The sequence below is a fragment of the Typopeltis vanoorti genome, chromosome 10, assembly GCF_054136105.1.
Source record: "Typopeltis vanoorti isolate ZY-2024b chromosome 10, IOZ_Tvanoo_1.0, whole genome shotgun sequence".
NCBI classification, from domain to species: Eukaryota; Metazoa; Arthropoda; class Arachnida; order Uropygi; family Thelyphonidae; genus Typopeltis; species Typopeltis vanoorti.
Genome location: NC_143558.1, coordinates 52,711,020 through 52,729,842, shown reverse-complemented (window position 1 = coordinate 52,729,842; position 18,823 = coordinate 52,711,020). Strand labels below are relative to the sequence as shown.

Sequence of the window (18,823 nt, the reverse complement as noted above, 5' to 3'; positions counted from 1 at the left end):
GAAAGGAGTATAGTTTGTTAATGTGTGGAGTGAGTTTGAAGAAAGAACTGAAGTGTGTAAGAGTGACGGACTGCATTTGAATGGTTTTGGTGTGAGTCATTTGGAGAGACTGCTGCTGCTAGAAGGGAGAGTAATGAGTGCAGAGAATGAATCTGAGCAAGTAAGAAGCAATGTGAAAGAGTGGAAGAATAAGGAAGGAGAGATTGAAGTGGTGCTTATAAATGAAGAAGTGGATAACATGAGTGTAGGGATTGAGAGAAAGTGTGCAAGGCTATCTGGTAAGTGGGAAGATTTGGGGTGCACAGAGGAACACAGTGAGAGAAAGGTTGATACTCCAAGAGGATGTGAATGCAGACTCAAGGAAAGTGAGAAGTGACATCGAGTAAGTGGTAGCAGTGAAACTTGTTATAGATCCAGGAAGGAGCTATTATGTTTGTATAAGAATGATAGAAGTATCAGAAACAAGGGAAATGAAATAGTTGCATTCATTCAGTTTGTTCACCCAAAAATTGTTGAAATAAGTGAGATATGGTTGGATAATTACTTAATTGGATGTTGCTATAATCTTGGTAATGCAGAGGGTAGTGATCAGGAAATATGTACGTAATTAATAAAGCAAATGGGAAAAGGGTGATCATTATGGGTGATTTTAATTAATGTAAATATACACTCTCTGTCCAAAAAGAAACTGAACTTTTCAAAGATAGAAGAAACTAGTGGCGCCACCTGTTGTATCTTTTTGTTCTCAAAAGCGGCAACCTTCATTAGTGTTGTGTGAACTGTTTATGACATTTGTTTTATTAGTAGCCGAGTTATAGTGCCAAGAGTGACAGTGTGTTTTGATGAACGGTCGGAAAATAAGTTTCAAACTGAGAGTTGCGATTGACTTTTGTGTTAAACATTGGTAAAAGTTTTACCGAAACGCATCGAATGCTTCAAAAAGCATACAGTGATGAATGCTTATCCCATACTCAAGTTTACGAGTCGTTTAAGCGATTTCAAAGTGGTTGTGAGATGCTTGAGGACGACGAAAAGCCAGGCCATCCAAAAACTGGACTGAGTGAAGTTAACATCCAAAAAGTGTGTGATTTCTTCAAGGAAAACCCGAAATCATCTGTGAGATTGACTGAAGATGAATTGGGGATTCTAAAATCAACTAGTTTGGGCCTTCGTAAATTGAATTCGTGATTTGTTCCCCACAAGTTGACCGATGACCAAAAAATGTATCTAATTGAACATTGCAAGGACCTAATTAAAACTGCTCGTAAGGACTCAAACTTTCCTTGAAACGATTGTTACTGGTGACGAAATGTGGCATTTTCAGTATGAGCCTGAAACAAAGTACCAGTGCTGAGTGGAGACCACCAGAAGAGAGGCATCTTTACTTTTGACTCTTACAGAAGTCAAAAGTAAAGACTATGCTGATTTCTTTCTATGATTCCAAGGGCATTATCCACAAAAAATTTCGTTCTTCCTGGCCAAACGGTCAATTGTGAATTTTATCTCGAAGTTTTCAAGTGATTGATAGCGAGAATTCTTTGTGTATGGTGTGAATATCGTGATGCAGGCAGCTGGTCAATGCACAATGAGATGGTGCATGATAATGCATCATCTCATCGTTCGAACATTATGAGACAGTTTTTGAGCAAAAACCAAGTTTGTTTGTTGGATCACTCACCGTATTCACCTGATTTAGCACCCTGTGACGTCTTTCTCTTCCCCCAATTTCATTTATTGATGAAAGGAAAGCGATATGACACCATTGAAAATGTTCAAGTGGCAGTAACCATGACCCTCAACAGTATCCCAAGAACTGATATAAACAACTCATTTAATGAATTAATTGACCGTACCAAATGCTATATTGAAGCTGAGGGAGAGTATATTGATTGAAATAAATGATTTGAATAATTATAATTGGCCTGTGTTTTATTTTCTATCAAAAGTTCAGTTTCTTTTTGGACAGAGGGTGTACATTGGGATGATGAGATAGCAAATGGAAGTAAAGTAAATTACTTTCTTGAGTGTTTGAGGGACAACTACCTCAGGCAATATGTAACAGAGGTCATATGAGGATTGAAGATCTTGGATTTGATCACCTCATCAGAGGATGTTATTATAAATGAGGTGTCAAATCTCCCTCCACTTGGTGAGAATGACCATGAAGCGATTACCTGTGTGATTGCCAACCATGTGAGCACTTCCACATATATCCAAAAATGGATATATGTGGAAGTATAAATCAAGTGATTATAGGAAGCTCTGTAGTCAGTTAGCATCAGTATATTGGGTAGATGAGCTGAACAGAAAAGATGTTGACAGTGCATGGAAATTCAAAAGACAGTATCTGACACAAGCAATGTATAACTGCATACCAAGGGTTAAGTGAGTAAATAGAGTAGGAGTGAAATGGATGAACAGTGAAATCAAGCAAGCTGTGTTGGGAAAAAAAAATGCTGTGGAGGAGGTACAAGACAAATGATGGTGATTGGATCCATGAAGAGTATAAAGTGCAAGACAAAAAGGTGACGAGCATGGTAAAGAAAGAAAAGGTATGAGATGAGATTGGCCGGTCAGGCCAAGGTTAATTCAAAGGAATTTTTCCACTATGTGACAAGCAAGAGAAAGAATAATTATGGTGGGTTGACACTGGTGGATAGTCATAGCAGCAGAATAACAGTTGCAAACGATATAGTGAAATTATTGAATGAGCACTTCACCATATCATTTACACCAGTATAGCCTACTGGTGTAGATGATATGATGCAATATATAGAAGAAAGGCAAGTATTAGGAGAATTGGAAGTGAAAGAATCCAAAGTGTATCAGATGTTGGTTAGGTTAGATGTTAATAAGGCTGTGGGAATAGATGACATATCACCACATATTCTTAAGGAATGTGCACCACAGTTGTCTATGTCCTCGACCTGGTTATTAAATTAAAGTCTTATAGTGGGTAGGGTTCCCAAACAGAGGGAAGAAGGCAAAATAGTACCACTCCACAAGCATGGTTCTAGGACAGACGTTTCCAACTATAGACCAGTCTGTATAACTGTGGTTGTGGTCAAGGTGTTGGAGAGATTGTATATTAGAAATATACATTCTTTATGATGGTCAGCATGGATTTGTAAAGGGTAGATCCTGTTTTAGTAATTTACTTGCATTTTATGATAGGTGTAACAAGTCTGTTAGATAAGTGAGAATCATATATAGTGATGTCTTGGACTTGCAAAGCAAAGCGTTTGATACATTACCACATAATATGTTAGTGTACAAGTTGCAGAGGATGAGAATAGATAATATATTGGTTAGATGGATTGAGAATTGCCTCTCTGAATAATACCAGTAAGCTGTGTATATAGAGCAGTGTCTCAAAGAAGAAGGGTAACCAGTGGTGTGCCCAAGGTTCTGTTCTTGGGCCCCTTCTGTTTAAATTGTTTGTAAATAATACATCACATTGACTGACTGGGGATCTTCAGCTGTTTATTGAAGATACAAAGCTGGGGAATATCAAAAAAAATAGCAGTGCTTACGTTAGTATCTTCAGGAAGTTTTGAATAGGCTTTTGACTTAAACAGAGAAGTGGAGTTGTAGTTTTAATATTAATAAATGCTAAGTGTTGCATTCTGCCATGCAGAAATATAAGGCTGTGTACTGAACTGATGGTGATGTACTGTAGGAAGTGCATGAGATTTGAGATCTGAGAGTGATGAATCTCAAATCTCATTCACTTCCTGCGGTATACACCATCAGTACAGTACACAGCCTTATATTTCTGAATAGACTTAAGTGTAGAGGGCATATTGCAGGTTTTGTAGACACTGCACATCATGGTGCTGCTATGATAAAAGTACATTAATATGAAGGGATATGGAAGTGGTTGTGCCACTGTATAAAACACTAGTGAGACCATACTTGGATTATTGTTGTCAGATTTGGTCATCTAGCTTTCATTGTTATCTGGAGACATTGGAAAGGGTCCAGAATAAAGTGACTAAGACAATCAGGGCTCTGGAATGTTTGCATAGAGAGAGGTTGAATGTATGTGGATTGCAGAATTTGCTGAGTTTAAAATTGCCTGCATGCAGAATGAAAAACCCCAGTTAAACTGGGGAAAAACCCTGCTCTCCATGCCTAAGACTGGCTAACTTGGCTATGGCTGAGGAAGATCCTTAAGCTCCTCATGTTGCTGATGGGAATCAAACCTAGGACACTCCTTCCCCAGGCATATGGTTGCAAAGAGTAAAGCCACTAGGCTAACTGTCGGATGACTAATACTTAAATAACTTATAAGTAGGACAACCAATAGAGTCAACATCAGGCCTTAAAGAAATACCTGGCTTGTGGATCCTGAGGAGAACGCTTTAGCATCTGTCTTGTCTATGGAGTTTTTTAATATTATTCTCTGAATTTCACTGGAATATTACATATATGTTTTTAATACCACACACGATAATCTCAAATGGAAATTGGAATTACTTGTCAGCCATTCTAGGACTCCTGCTGCTAAGGTTATGATTTTGCCCATTCTCCTAAGAAACTGCCATTGATGGACTTTTTTCATTCTATAGATAGAGACTTGTGTTCTGTTTCTTCCAAGACTACTATAATGGATTTCCCTTTGAGAGCGCCAAGAATCTAGAACTCTTGTCCCTATACTGATTCAAAGAATCCTCATAGTCCATTAGCATGTCAGACTTCCTGCATACTCATACTCCCTCACTCTCTTACACTCCACATATACAACCTCAGCATCTCCCTACACATGTATATTACATTCATGGCAATGCATCATCCTTGATAAATTCACATAAATCACGTTATTCATCCCTACATAACTACATCACTTTCACTGCCATTTTGTTTTGAATTAGAAACTTAGAAACATAAAAATTAATGTAATATACAAGCTAAAAATCCTAAAGTATACTTATATATTATTCTTGGCTATATTTTTAAGCAAAGGTGATTAAGAAATTTGTAAGCACCTAAAATCAGAATAATACAGATTTACAATATTCTGTATATTACTCATAATTTTTTTGTTTTTACATGAGGCAGGGATTGCATATTCCAGCATATAATGGGGATTAAGAATATCATAATTAATTATCTAACCAACTATCCCTCCTTTAATTAAAATGTGAGCATGGAAATTCAACATATGATATGCATAAATATTGAAATGTTAATGAAAACATTATCTCATACCTGACAGGTCAAAATATTTTTCTGAAGAATTTCAATTTTTGCAGGCACAACTTCTATATGTGAGAGCTGCTGTTCTTTTTCTCTGAACCACTGTTTGATTGACTCTAACTCTTGTTCCAGCTGGAAGCTCTTTTCAAGATAAATATTTAACTTGTCCAAGCAATTTTTCACTTCATCACAAAGCTCATTATATTTATTTTTTAAGGTACTTAATCCAAGTTGAAGGCTTTCAGCTTCCTTGCTATCAAGATCAGGGAGTAGAGATTCCACTTTCTTTTCTGATGAGTGGATAAGAACTTCCTTATTTCTTGTTTCACGTTGTAAAGACTATAAAAAATAAGTGCATTAAAATTATTTCATCATATCACAGAAAAATTAATTACTAGAACATAATTACTCTATTCTCTGATATAAACTATATCTAATGAGACATTCCAGGAAATGGTACACTTCAGTCTCAAAGCAAAGTTCCCAAATTCAGTGGCCATATATAGAGAGCCCACCAGCAGAAGAGCAAACAATTCAAAGCAAGATGAGTTGTTAAAAACCTGGACTCATCTGTCAGAGGTGATAAAGTTAGATTCCACATTGTGTGCTTTCAGTAGAAGACAGAACGTAATGCTCAGATATCCAAAACCATTCACTGAAATGCACTAAGGCAACAAAATTACGATGAAATTAATTTTTTCCATTTATGCAGAGAATGAATTTGACTATGTACATCAATTATCAGAGCAATACACAGATATACACTACAAATGCTAGACTATAATGTTGAGGATATTGTCTCACTTTGATACTGATTATGTAGAATTTGATAAACTGCTGCATGATGGTGCACACAGGAAGCACATAGAGAGTCTTAATTGTTGCAGTTGCAGTGATCTCCATGAAGACTGTACAAAGTAGATAGTGGTCTGAAGAGAAAAAAATGGAAAAATACTTCATATGACTATTTTATAGGATTGATGCAGGGGAAATGTTTCAGCTGTGTGATAATGATGGAAGAACAAGAGGTCATCTCTGGAAATTAAAGAAGAGTGTGGTTAACAAAGGTGTCAGAACAAGGTTTTTTGCCTGGAGGGTGGTGAATGAGTGGAATTCATTGCCTGACTTTGTTGTGAGCTCTTCATCTGTAAATGAATTCAAGAAGAGTTTTTGTACTCATTTTGAGGCAGTCTGGTGCAAAATAGTGACCAACGCAACCAAATATACAGTTGGATGCTGCTATAGGCCAGGGAGTACAGGGGGAGATATTGAATTCATGCATCAGCAACTTAGTGCAATGAGTGAAGGCTTAGTGATTATTATGGGGGATTTTAATTATGGTGATATCAATTGGAAGGAGGAAATATCACGTAGCAAAAAGGAAATGGAGTTCATACATCTGCTACGAGATAATTACTTGAAACAGCACGTAACTGAAGGGACACGTGGTGTGAGAGTGTTGGACCTGGTTATTGGTTCAGAGGTTATATGCATAAGTAAGGTGACCTCGTTACCTCCAGTTGGTGAAAGCGATCATGTGGTATTGACTTGGGAGGTTGCAAAATCTGTGGATTTTTCTATTAAGAAGGGGTATGTACGAAACTACAGGTTAGGCAATTATAACAAGCTTCGGAGTGAGCTTGCAGCCATCCCATGGCAGAACATATTGCAAGGGAAAGATGTTAGCAGTGCTTGGGATAAAATCAGCGGGTATCTGAGGAAAGCAATATCAGATTGTGTACCCATGGTCAGGAGGTCAAACAAGGCAGGCATTAGATGGATGAGCAGTAGTATCAAGCTTGAACTACAAAAAAAGAAAATGTTATGGAGAATTTACAAGGAGAAGGGCGATCAGGACACCCATGAGCAGTACAAGGCTCAAGCTAGGAAGGTTACCAGCATAGTAAGAAAAGCTAAATCAGATTATGAGAAGACCTTAGCCAAAGAGATCAAGGGTAATCCCAAAGAGTTCTTCCGCTATGTGGCAAGTAAGAGGAAGAATGACTTCGGAAGGATAACCTTAGTGGGTGCTGATGGTATTGAGGTGACAAAATCAGATGTAATAGTCGAGTTACTGAGTGATCACTTCTCAAAAGTCTATCACCCAAGTGAGGATATCTCTATACCTATAGCAATACCTAATGTGAGAATTGAAGCTAAAGAATCAGAGGTATTAAATATATTGCGAAACTTAAATGCAAACACTGCGGTAGGCTTAGATGGAATATCAGCTCGGGTGTTGCGTGAATGTGCAAATGAATTGTCAACCCCTCTTACCTGGATATTTAATTTAAGTTTGAACTCTGGTATGGTCCCTAGGGAGTGGAAGTTAGGCAAAGTGGTTCCTTTGCATAAGGGTGGCTCTAAAACTGCAGTAGTGAATTACAGACCAATCACCATCTCAGGAGTAGTGGTAAAAGTATTGGAAAAGTTGGTTAAAGACAAAATTCAAGAATGGGTGGATCAGGATATGATACTCTATAGAGGCCAACATGGTTTTGTTAAAGGTAGATCCTGCCTTAGCAATCTATTAACTATCCATAATAGAATAACATCAGAGTTGGACAAAGGAACTGGCTACACAGTGGTACTTCTGGATTTTGCTAAGGCTTTTGACAGGATACCCCATAGAACACTGTTATGCAAATTGGAGCAGATGGGAATGGATATTAAATTGGTGATATGGATAGGAGAATGGCTCAGGGAGAGATACCATAAGGTGGTGTATGGAGGAGCCGAGTCCAGAATGAGGCAAGTGACCAGTGGTGTGCCTCAGGGCTCTGTGCTTGGGCCAATGTTGTTTAATTTGTATATAAATGATATAGGAAACGGCTTAAAGGGAGATATTCAGTTGTTTGCTGATGATGCAAAGTTGTGTAGTGCAATAAAAAATCAAGCTGATGTTGAAAGTTTGCAGGAGGATTTAAATAAGCTGGCAAAATGGGCAAAAGAAAATGGATGTCAGTTCAATGTGGAAAAGTGGAAAGTCTTGCATTTTGGGATTAAAAGATTACCAGCTGTGTACTACATAGATGGAAAGGTACTCCAAGAGATTGATGAGGCTAGGGACTTAGGGGTATTGGTAGATAAGGAGATGAAGTTCAGAGGACACATTGCTAAGGTGTCCAAGATTGCACATAGGATTACTTGGTTGTTGAGGAACACACTGACATCCAGAGATAAAGAGGTTATTATTCCCCTTTATAAAGCATTGATACTTCCACATTTGGATTACTGTGCTCAGGTCTGGTCACCTGGATTCCTTGGAGATGAGGAGGCTGTGGAGAGGGTTCAGAGAAGAGTGACCAAGTTGGTGAGTGATATAAAAAATGCTCCCTACATTGATAGATTGAGAGCTTGTGGATTGCAGAGATTGGTTGATAGGCGAAGAAGAGGGGATATGATAGAAACATTCAAATTACTAAAAGGTTTTTATAGGATTGATGCAGGGGAAATGTTTCAGCTGTGTGATAATGATGGAAGAACAAGAGGTCATCTCTGGAAATTAAAGAAGAGTGTGGTTAACAAAGGTGTCAGAACAAGGTTTTTTGCCTGGAGGGTGGTGAATGAGTGGAATTCATTGCCTGACTTTGTTGTGAGCTCTTCATCTATAAATGAATTCAAGAAGAGATATGACAGATATTGTTTTGCTAGTTTGGGTCTCCCGCGATGAGTCTACTGACTCCATGGAGATACCCGTAATAATAATAATAATAATAATTATTATCCATAGACCTCTATGAAGCCAAAGATTCACTGCAGGAGATCTCACTTTCATATAGGAAGTACCTCAAACCATGTGCCTTGAATATTCACTGTTTTTGTACTCATTAGCCACTTTTTAAATGAAAAAAAAAAAAAAAAAAAAAACCTGCTACTCACTTCCTTCCTCATACTTTCCTTCTACAACTTTCATACAATTTCCAAATTACTTCTTGTTCTATTCCTGTCTTCTTCCATTCTATGTTGAAATATTTTTCACTTGGTTATACTATAAATTACAGATGCAAGAAATTATATTATTTCTTTCATCTTTTATCTAAGTGTAAGCAAACAAAATTTGCATGACTGAGCTACTTGCATATAGAGTCTAATGAATCACATCAACTGCATTAGTATTCCATAATGCAAGGCACATATCCTTACAGACAAATATAATGCTATGCATTATGGGAAGGGCCACTATTCAGATCGGTTTTATTAAGGTTTCAACCTTTATTGAGGTCTCATCAATGGAAGCCAGACCCAGAAGAGATACCAAGGTTCAAGTAATGCAGAAATCATATATTTCTCATATGCAAATAGGCAAAAGTGTCACAACTTATTACTAAAATACTCTGAATTAGAGAGAGAGAGAGATGTTGAAAGTTTTTTCACTTAGTTATATACTATAAATTAAAGATGCCAAGAAATTATATTCTTGGTATCATCCTTTATCCAAGTGTAAGCAAACATAGTTTGCATGTGAAGTAACTTCACGAAACTGGTCTGGGTAGTGGTCCTTCCCATAATGATTAGAATTATACTTTCCATAAGGATATGTGCCTTGCATTATGGGATACTAAGGCAATTTGATGTAAAGTCATTTGCCTCTATATACAAGTAGCCCCAATCGTGCAAACTTTGTTTGCTTACACTTGGATAAAGGATGAAACCAAGAATATAATTTCTTGGCATCTTTAATTCATTCCACTGTATGAAAATTTTCTTCCACATTAATCAGGTTATAAAACCCCTTCAGATGGATTAGAATGGCTGGGTAATTATTCAGACTCTCTGCTAAAGCTTCATTAAGTGACTATTAGTGATTGGATAAAGAGCTAAAGCAGTATACTTACGAAGGCAAGAAAGTAATCCTATATATAGTAATTTTATGAGAAAACTGCACTTGTCCACAGTGAAGTTATTATTATTATTATGTAACACACCTCCAGAGAGTCCAATGACTCATCAAGGGACAGCACCTACTCCACAACTCTACGTCTCCACCACTTAATCCACCAACTACAGCAAACCGCATCATCTACACCAATGCCATCTATTGCTCACCACCACCACTAGTATTTTCACAGACAATCACAAACATCCATGCCCCACGATGGGATTTGAACCCACAGCCTTTTGGCTGGAGAGCGGATACGCTAACCACTCGGCAAACCAGGCTGGCAGTTACATGTCACATTATGCTGAGTGGGGGGGGGGGAGTGTTGTATGTAGTTCACTTTAGTTTCCATTTGTCACAGTGTATGGAATCTCTAATATAGATACTTATTATCATATTTGTTCTAGACATATCTACTTGATCTACATTGATGGAATTATTATAATGTGGAAACTTGCCTTTGCCTACTGAAACTCACTAATCATCCTATCTGGAATGATTTGTTGCAGCAGATTCAAGTCAAACAGAACTGACCATATTAAGAATTGGCTGTTGCTTTAAGAGAGAGAGAGAGAGAATTACTTCCCGACTTCTCATATGAACATCTTTTTTGATATTGTACCATAAAGAATTATTAAAGTCACTATGACTAGCAGCGTTAGTCATAATGGGTAATACTAGCTACAAATCTTGCGATTAAATTTTTTTTTTTTTTCAGGGAGTATTCTTTTCCCTTTCTTTTTCTTTTTTTTTTCTTTCTTTTTTGTCAGTGTCATAATGCATCTTATGTTGATACTAATAACAAAGAAATTATAAGTATATTTTTTTATAAAAAATGTAATATTTAAATACCGAATTTTTCGGACATAAGATGCACCTTTTTACATAGAAAAATCGACTGAAAATTGGGATGCGTCTTATGGTCCAAAGGTAACATTAAAATATACGAATCTTTACACTGTACCGAAGCTGTTAGCGACGTTCAATTACTGGTGCAATATGTTAATAAAATTAGTAAGTACGCCACTGAAGTACCTAAGTTATCTCGCTGCATGTGGGTAAATCACTGATTTAGAGCATCAATAGTCATTAGTGTGTAAACATATGTGCTTTTGTATGGTTTATTTGAATTATTTTTTATAAGTCGTTAAAATTTTTATCTTAAAATTAGAAAAAATGAGTGTAAAACAAAAAAGACTTTCATATAACGTGAGTTATAAATTAAATGTGATAAATTATGCAAACATAAATTATGGAAACAGAGCAGCAGAAAGACATTTTGGTCCACCACCAACTGAAAAAATGGTTCGTGAGTGGAGAAAACAAGAGGAACAATTAAAACTGATATGTAAACACAAGAAAATATTCCGTTTGCACCTAGAAAAATGGCCAGAATTAGAATTACAAATGAAAAATTGGGTAACAAATCGTCGAAACATGGGAATATCTGTTTCTACGAAAATGATAATTTTTGAAGCGAAACGATGGGCAACTGCTAATGGAATTTTAGATTTTACCGGATCACCGTCTTGGTGCTTTAGATTTATGAAAAGACATGGGTTACGCATGCGTACAAAAACCACTCTAGACCAAAAAATGCCGGCTGACTATAAAGCTAAAATTATAGAATTCCATAGATTTGTCATATCAGTGAGAAGGAAATTTAACTTTGAGCTTAATCAAATGCAAACATGGATGAAGTACCTCTAACTTTTGATGTTCCTTCATATCGTAGTAGATTCAAAAGGCACCAAATCAATAGTAATCAAAACAACAGATTACGAAAAAACTCACTACACTGTAGTTTTAGCTTGTTGTGCGGAAGGAACAAAACTACCCCCATGTTAATCTTCAAGAGAAAAACGTTACCGAGAAATGAAATTCCTCGTGGCATTATTATCCATGTTCAAGATAAAGGCTGGATGGACGAAACAGGAATGAAATTATGGATACAAAAGATATGGGCAAAACGTCCAGGTGTGTGTTCAAAAAGCCTGCGATGTTAGTGTGGGATCAATTCAGAGCACATAAAACAGAATCAACCAAGAAGCTTCTAAAAGAAATGAATACAGAATTAGCTGTCATTCCTGGAGTTACAATTAGTTGTCAATTACAACCCTTGGATGGATCTATTAATAAACCATTCAAAAATTTTATGAGGGAAGAGTGGAACAAATGGATGGCAAAGCCAAATCACAATGTTACAGCAACAGGACGTATGAAACGGCCAACAATTTCAGAAGTATGTACCTGGGTGAAAAATTCATGGGAAGCTGTGAAAGAAGAGACGATTATAAAGTCATTTAAGAAATGCGGGATAAGTAATGCGATGGATGGTACCGAAGATGACGCAGTTTTGGAAGGGAGTGACAACAACAGTTCAGACGAAAGTAATACGAATGGTGACATTAACGAGACGAGTGATAGTACTGAGAGTGAAGATGAACTGAATATTGCTAATACAAATGATTGTAACAACAAATAAAAATTAAGTAAAATTTTATAAATATCTTTATATAATAAAAATATTTTTTTCTAAAAATCGTCTCATAAATTTGGGGTGCGTCTTATTGTCCGAAAAATATGGTAAATAAAACATAGCTAAAATTTTAGGACTATTTTTACAATATCTAATAAATAAAATATCCATATTAAAAAAGCACGTATTACACATAAATAAAGGTTTAAAATGGCCGTTTAATTAAATGAACTCTATTTAAATTGAATATATGCACTAAATCTGTATTGTTTTTTAATATTTCTTAGATATCTTCTTGCAAAATAAATACAGCAAACAGAAATTGCAAATACTTGCATTGATACAAAATGAAAATAACATGCCACATCACAAGGCTTTCACGTTTCACCACTCTTCATGTGCAAGCAATTTTGTGAATCTAATTTTACTTCAAGGCTAGAGTTTGAGGAAGCAAGTGGCCTTAAATCTATAACCGATAATGTAATAACAAATCTAATAACATGACTTATTTTTCACGGTATTAACAACACCACAAACACTTTTATCAACAAAGATGTTTTATTAACGCTAATATTTCGCTGATTTTCAACTCAGCATCATCAGAGCACAACACACATGTAAAACAGACAGTGAGTGAGTGAAACAATATAATTGCAAAAGACAAAAGATCTAAAGTCCTATTTTTGGCGCCCTCTAACGAAAAAAAAAAAAAAAAAAAAAAAAAAGCAGTTATCCAGGAGTTTTTCTTAGGATAACCATCTCCCAAATTTTTGGCAAATTAATGCAACCATATTTGTTAAGGTTGGGAGAATTCTTCAAAGCCATTGCTGACTCAAAAAATAATCTTTCAGATCTATAACGACTCCTAAATAGCAAATTCATTTTCCTCCATCTAATCCTATGTGAAGGAGTGTCCAAAGCGTGGTCTGCCAGTCCCGACTTGCCATAGTAATAGTAGCGAATGTATCTTTCATGTTCTTCCAGGCGGATGTTCACTGATCTTCCTGTTTGCCCATAATAGGCCAAGTCACAGTCACATGGAACTTCATACACTCCTGGGTGTGCTAAAGGGTGAAGTTTATCCTTTGGCGAGCGGATCAGAGCTGCCAGCTTGACATGAGGTTTGAAGGTGGTGCAAAGGCCATGTTTCAACAATACTTTGGCTATCTTTTCCGATGTACCTCTGATATAGGGAATAGAAATGGTCATGTTGTATTCTTGTGTATTAGGGGAGGGCAGAGTAATGGGCCTATGTAGTATTTTATCTATTTTGTAGGGATTGTAGCCGTTGGCTAAGAACGTATGGCGCAGGTACTGGAGTTCAGTGGTCAGAGCTGTATCATTAGAACAAATGGCTCCGGCTCTGTGTGTAAGTGTTTTTAAAATGCCGTACTGTTGGACTGGATGATGATGTGATTGTTTATGTAGGTATCTTCCTGTGTGTGTGTAGGCTTCCTGTGAATAGAAAAAGATAGTGATCCATCTGAAAGGCAGGTGACTAATGTGTCAAGAAATGGTAAACAGTTATTTGATTCTTTTTCTACTGTGAAGTGAATTTTGGGATGTTGGCTGTTTAGGTAGGTGACAAAAGCATTCCAAAGTGTCTTGTCCATGGGGCCAGATGGCAAACACATCATCTACATAGCGCAACCACACTTGTGGCTTGTATGTAGCTGTGGTAAGTACTTTGTTTTCAAAGTGTTCCATGTAAAAATTTGCTAACGGGGGAGAGAGGGGGGAACCCATAGCAGTACCATTAATCTGTTTGTAGAATTTCTACAAACAGAAATTGTACCTCTGATATTCCCTGTATCAGAGGTACATCGGAAAAGATAGCCAAAGTATTGTTGAAACATGGCCTTCGCACCACCTTCAACCCTCATGTCAAGCTGGCAACTCTGATCTGCTCGCGAAAGGATAAACTTCACCCTTTAGCACACCCAGGAGTGTATGAAGTTCCATGTGACTGTGACTTGGCCTATTATGGGCAAACAGGAAGATCAGTGAACATCCGCCTGGAAGAACATGAAAGATACATTCGCTACTATTACTATGGCAAGTCGGGACTGGCAGACCACGCTTTGGACACTCCTTCACACAGGATTAGATGGAAGTAAACGAATTTGCTATTTAGGAGTCATTATAGATCTGAAAGATTATTTTTTGAGTCAGCAATGGCTTTGAAGAATTCTCCCAACCTTAACAAATATGGTTGCATTAATTTGCCAAAAATTTGGGAGACGGTTATCCTAAGAAAAACTCCTGGATAACTGCTTTTTTTTTCTTCTTTTTTTTTTCGTTAGAGGGTGCCAAAAATAGGACTTTAGATCTTTTGTCTTGTGCAATTATATTGTTTCACTCACTCACTGTCGCGTTTACATGTGTGTTGTGCTCTGATGATGCTGAGTTGAAAATCAGCGAAATATTAGCGTTAATAAAACATCTTTGTTGATAAAAGTGTTTGTGGTGTTGTTAATACCGTGAAAAATAAGTCATGAATAACCATCAACGCCTAAGCTTATCTGTTAAATCTAATAACAGATGTCTGCATGAATGAATGATATCTTAAATTTAGATATAGATCAATAAACAGTTATTGGAAACATATCAATACTTCCAAAATGGCTGATGATAAAAACAATATAAAATTCTATATTGTATTATTATTAATTATTATTATTATTAACATCTGACCACCATGGAGTCAGAGACTCACTGTGGGAGGTATACACTATTGCACACAATGCTCATTCAACCCTGCTTTAAAATGATTCGATCTACATTCACAACACACTCAAGCAATGCATTCCACTCACCAACCACTCTCCATGCAAAGAACCTACTCCTCACTCTTCTGCACACACCCTCCTTACACAGTTTCCAGTGATGGCCTCTTGTTCTACTCCCTCTCCCATTCTATGAAAAATCTCTGCCATGTCAACCTGATAACAACCCCTGACTAGCTTATATGTCTCAATCATATCCCTCCCCCTTCCTCCTATTCATGAGGCTTTACAACTTACATTCTCTCAATTTTTCCTCGTACTCCACATTCCAAAGACCACTGGCAATGTTTGTGAATCTTCTCTGGACACTTTCCAATATATCCTCATCACCATGAAAACCTGGTGACCAAATCTGTGCACAATAATCCATATGAAGCCTGATCGAGGCCTTAAACAATGGCATCATAATTTCTCTATTTCTGCATGTCAGGGTCCTCCACATCATTGCCATTATCCGATATGACGTCTTCACATGTGCAATGTGGCTCCTGAATTTCAGGTCCTTGTCCACCATCACTCCTAGATCTCTTTCTCATCACCTCTACTTCCTTTAAAGTTTTCCCATCTGGAATCTACTCCTCCATAAACTACTCGCTTATATATGTCCATTTAGCCACCCTCTTATCCTTACCACAGCTTCACGTCCAGCATCATATATGTAACAACTTTCTATGTGGTATCCTGTGTATGCCTTTGCAAAATCTAGCAGTAACATTATATAGTCATTGCATTTGTCCAACTTGGCTGTCACTTTATTAAAAAAAAGTGTATAATTACTGAGGCATGACCTGTTTGTCACAAAATCATGTTTCTCCTGTACAATATCATACTGCTGCCTGCCCAATCCTACATTTTAGCCTAAACAAACTTTTCTAATATATTAACCATCACTATTGGAGTGAAAACTGATCCATCATTTGCTACTTTTGTTTTGAAGCCAAAGAACTTTTCTAAAATATTCACTGGCCTATAATTCATTGCCTCTGTGTAGGCATTAACCACGCCACTGGCCAGGACGTATATATACATCCACATTTCCATGGATGCAAAGTGCATATTAAAATTGTAATACAATTGATATTACATTGAAATTTATGATGGATATGAAGCTTTTGACGGTGCACATTTGATCTTTAATGGCCGGTAAGGTGGTTAATCATATGCAAGAGAAATATCTTTTGCTCTAGTCACTCCTTTTGGACCCAGCCAATTGAGACTAAGATCAAATCAATCAGCATTATCAATTTTTAATGTATTCTATTAATACATATACTGCATCTAAAATGCAGTTATTATTTCATAATGTGCATAGCTGAAGAGATCATAATCTGAATTTCATTTCCTAATGTGAAAGGTCAAGTGATATGTAAAAACATTAAAGAATTCCTTTGAGAGCACACAAATATGTCACTGTCTAATTTTTCGTTTTGATATTTGTTATCAAAATGGATCACTCTACCTGAAACTGTCTTCTGATTATCATTATTATTAATATACAAAGCCTGTGTAACAAAGGTCCCATGTTGCTCAGTAGAAGTGGTGTTTGCATCTTCTTTGCTTGGCCACCCGAATAAAGACTGGTTTAAGTCTACTGGCTGACTAGAGGAACTTTTTCTACTTTCTTTGACTGATTGACTAACGTCAATCTCTGTAATGGGCAAGTGAAAATTTTCTCCTGAAAACTCAGGTTTTTTGTCCCATAAATTCAAGAAAATCGACCATAGAACCCACACTATTTCAGAAAATAATATATTGTATTAGGGACCATGAAATGGCGAATTATGCCAGTTGTCTCTTCATCAGATGCAGCTTAAGATTAGTGATATTCTTGGGCCAGCTATCTCTGATTGACTACTGGTGGAGACTGAACTGGCCACTCAGTTTCTAAACATTAGCTAGGGTTCAAAGGGCCTACTCCCTATAAGAAAATAAAAGGCATTGGCTGAATTTTTTATTTATTTATTTATTTTTTTTTTATACAAGCATATCCATATAGTTTGAAGCCACATCACAGATGACCAATGGTAACCATTAAATTTAAATAAAGGAGAGGTATATGACATGAACTGTGTGAATACATTCACTCATTAAGGCCTTGCAAACTTCACTGACAAAGTGCTTATGTTTACTTCTGGTAACCCATTCTGCTCTCCTTCTATTCATTCATTTTAGAAATTATAGACTTTACAACTGTCTTATAAATAACTATTTTAATTTTCCTGATATGTTTGGGATTTTTAGACCATCATTATTGTTCAGATTGGGGTGGTTGATAAGAATCTCACAGTTCAGGGCATGATCAGAAAGGCCAGCTTCTGATCATGCCGTGAACACTTTACATAGAATTGAGGAAGCCTGTGAGATTCTTATCAACCACCCCAATCTGAACAATAATGATGGTCTAAAAATCTCAAGCATATGGAAGGCACATATTCTACCCACGGAACCTTTCTCCCTAAGAGTTAACTATAAACAAGACTGTAGATAATCCAGAATCCTAAATCTAACATAACAATTGTCATGTTAAAAATAAGACATCATTGTTACTGTAAGAAAACTATCTATATGAAAGAATGTTTCTCTCATGTTATCTTAAATAGAATTTAGCTTTGATGTAGTTTCTAAATAATTAACCACCTTACCGGCCATTATGGATCAAATACGCATCCTCATATGCTTCGTATCCATCATATATTTCAATGTAATATCAATGGTATTACAATTTTAATATGCACTTCGCATCCATGATAATCTTGATGTCTATAGACGTCTTGGCCAGTAGCATGGTTACTTTTTAATTTTATCTGTTTTTTTTTTTTTTTTTTTCACTAGAGGTCATGCCAGTAGAATAACTGGTGGTCAAATCATTGTTTCTTTAGCTTACTGTGTGAAATGTAACTCAGCTTATCCTTGTATATTTGTGTATACTCCAGATGATGACCTTAATATGAAGGTCAAAACGTCGAGAAAATTAAAATAGTTATTTATAACACGGTTGAAAAGTTCATAATTTCTAAAATGAATGCTGATCATTGTGCAACACTGAAAGAAGGATCCTTCTATTCATCACTCTTCAAGCAAAAAAAATAAAATAAATAAAACACCTTATTCTTCAGCATTATCTTTATGTTTAGTGCTAAATATAATTATTCCCTCCTTTTCTTGCTTCTTCTGGTGAGATTAGAGTTTATGGTTTACATTTTGAATTTTCTCTCTTTTGGTTGCCACTAACTTGGTAATGACAGAATACAAAAGAGCCAACTTTGATCACTCCCTTGTTCTCTATGTTAACTTTGTCTTTTTACAGCTCCACCTCTTTTCCCTTCATACAACGATGATAATGGTGCCTGATTTCATTTCTGCTGAAGTTATTCTGTATTCCTATTACCTGAAACTAGGATGTATTGTTTAACCAGATGATGCCCTGTCATGACTTTTAGTTATGCTGTGCCATCATAGACGATATGAAGTATAGTG

The 18,823-nt window shown here is 36.5% G+C and overlaps 1 protein-coding gene across 1 annotated transcript in view; it reads right to left on the bottom strand.

The window, feature by feature from the left end:
- The window catches only part of LOC150102416 (muscle-specific protein 300 kDa-like), a 1,203,500-nt gene that overhangs the window by 245,013 nt on the left and 939,664 nt on the right, over positions 1 to 18,823 (bottom strand). Inside the window, exon 64 of the mRNA XM_090399574.1 lies at positions 5,212 to 5,538. Coding sequence (XP_090255700.1) covers positions 5,212 to 5,538 — 327 coding nt within the window. The remainder of the gene's footprint in view (positions 1 to 5,211; positions 5,539 to 18,823) is intronic.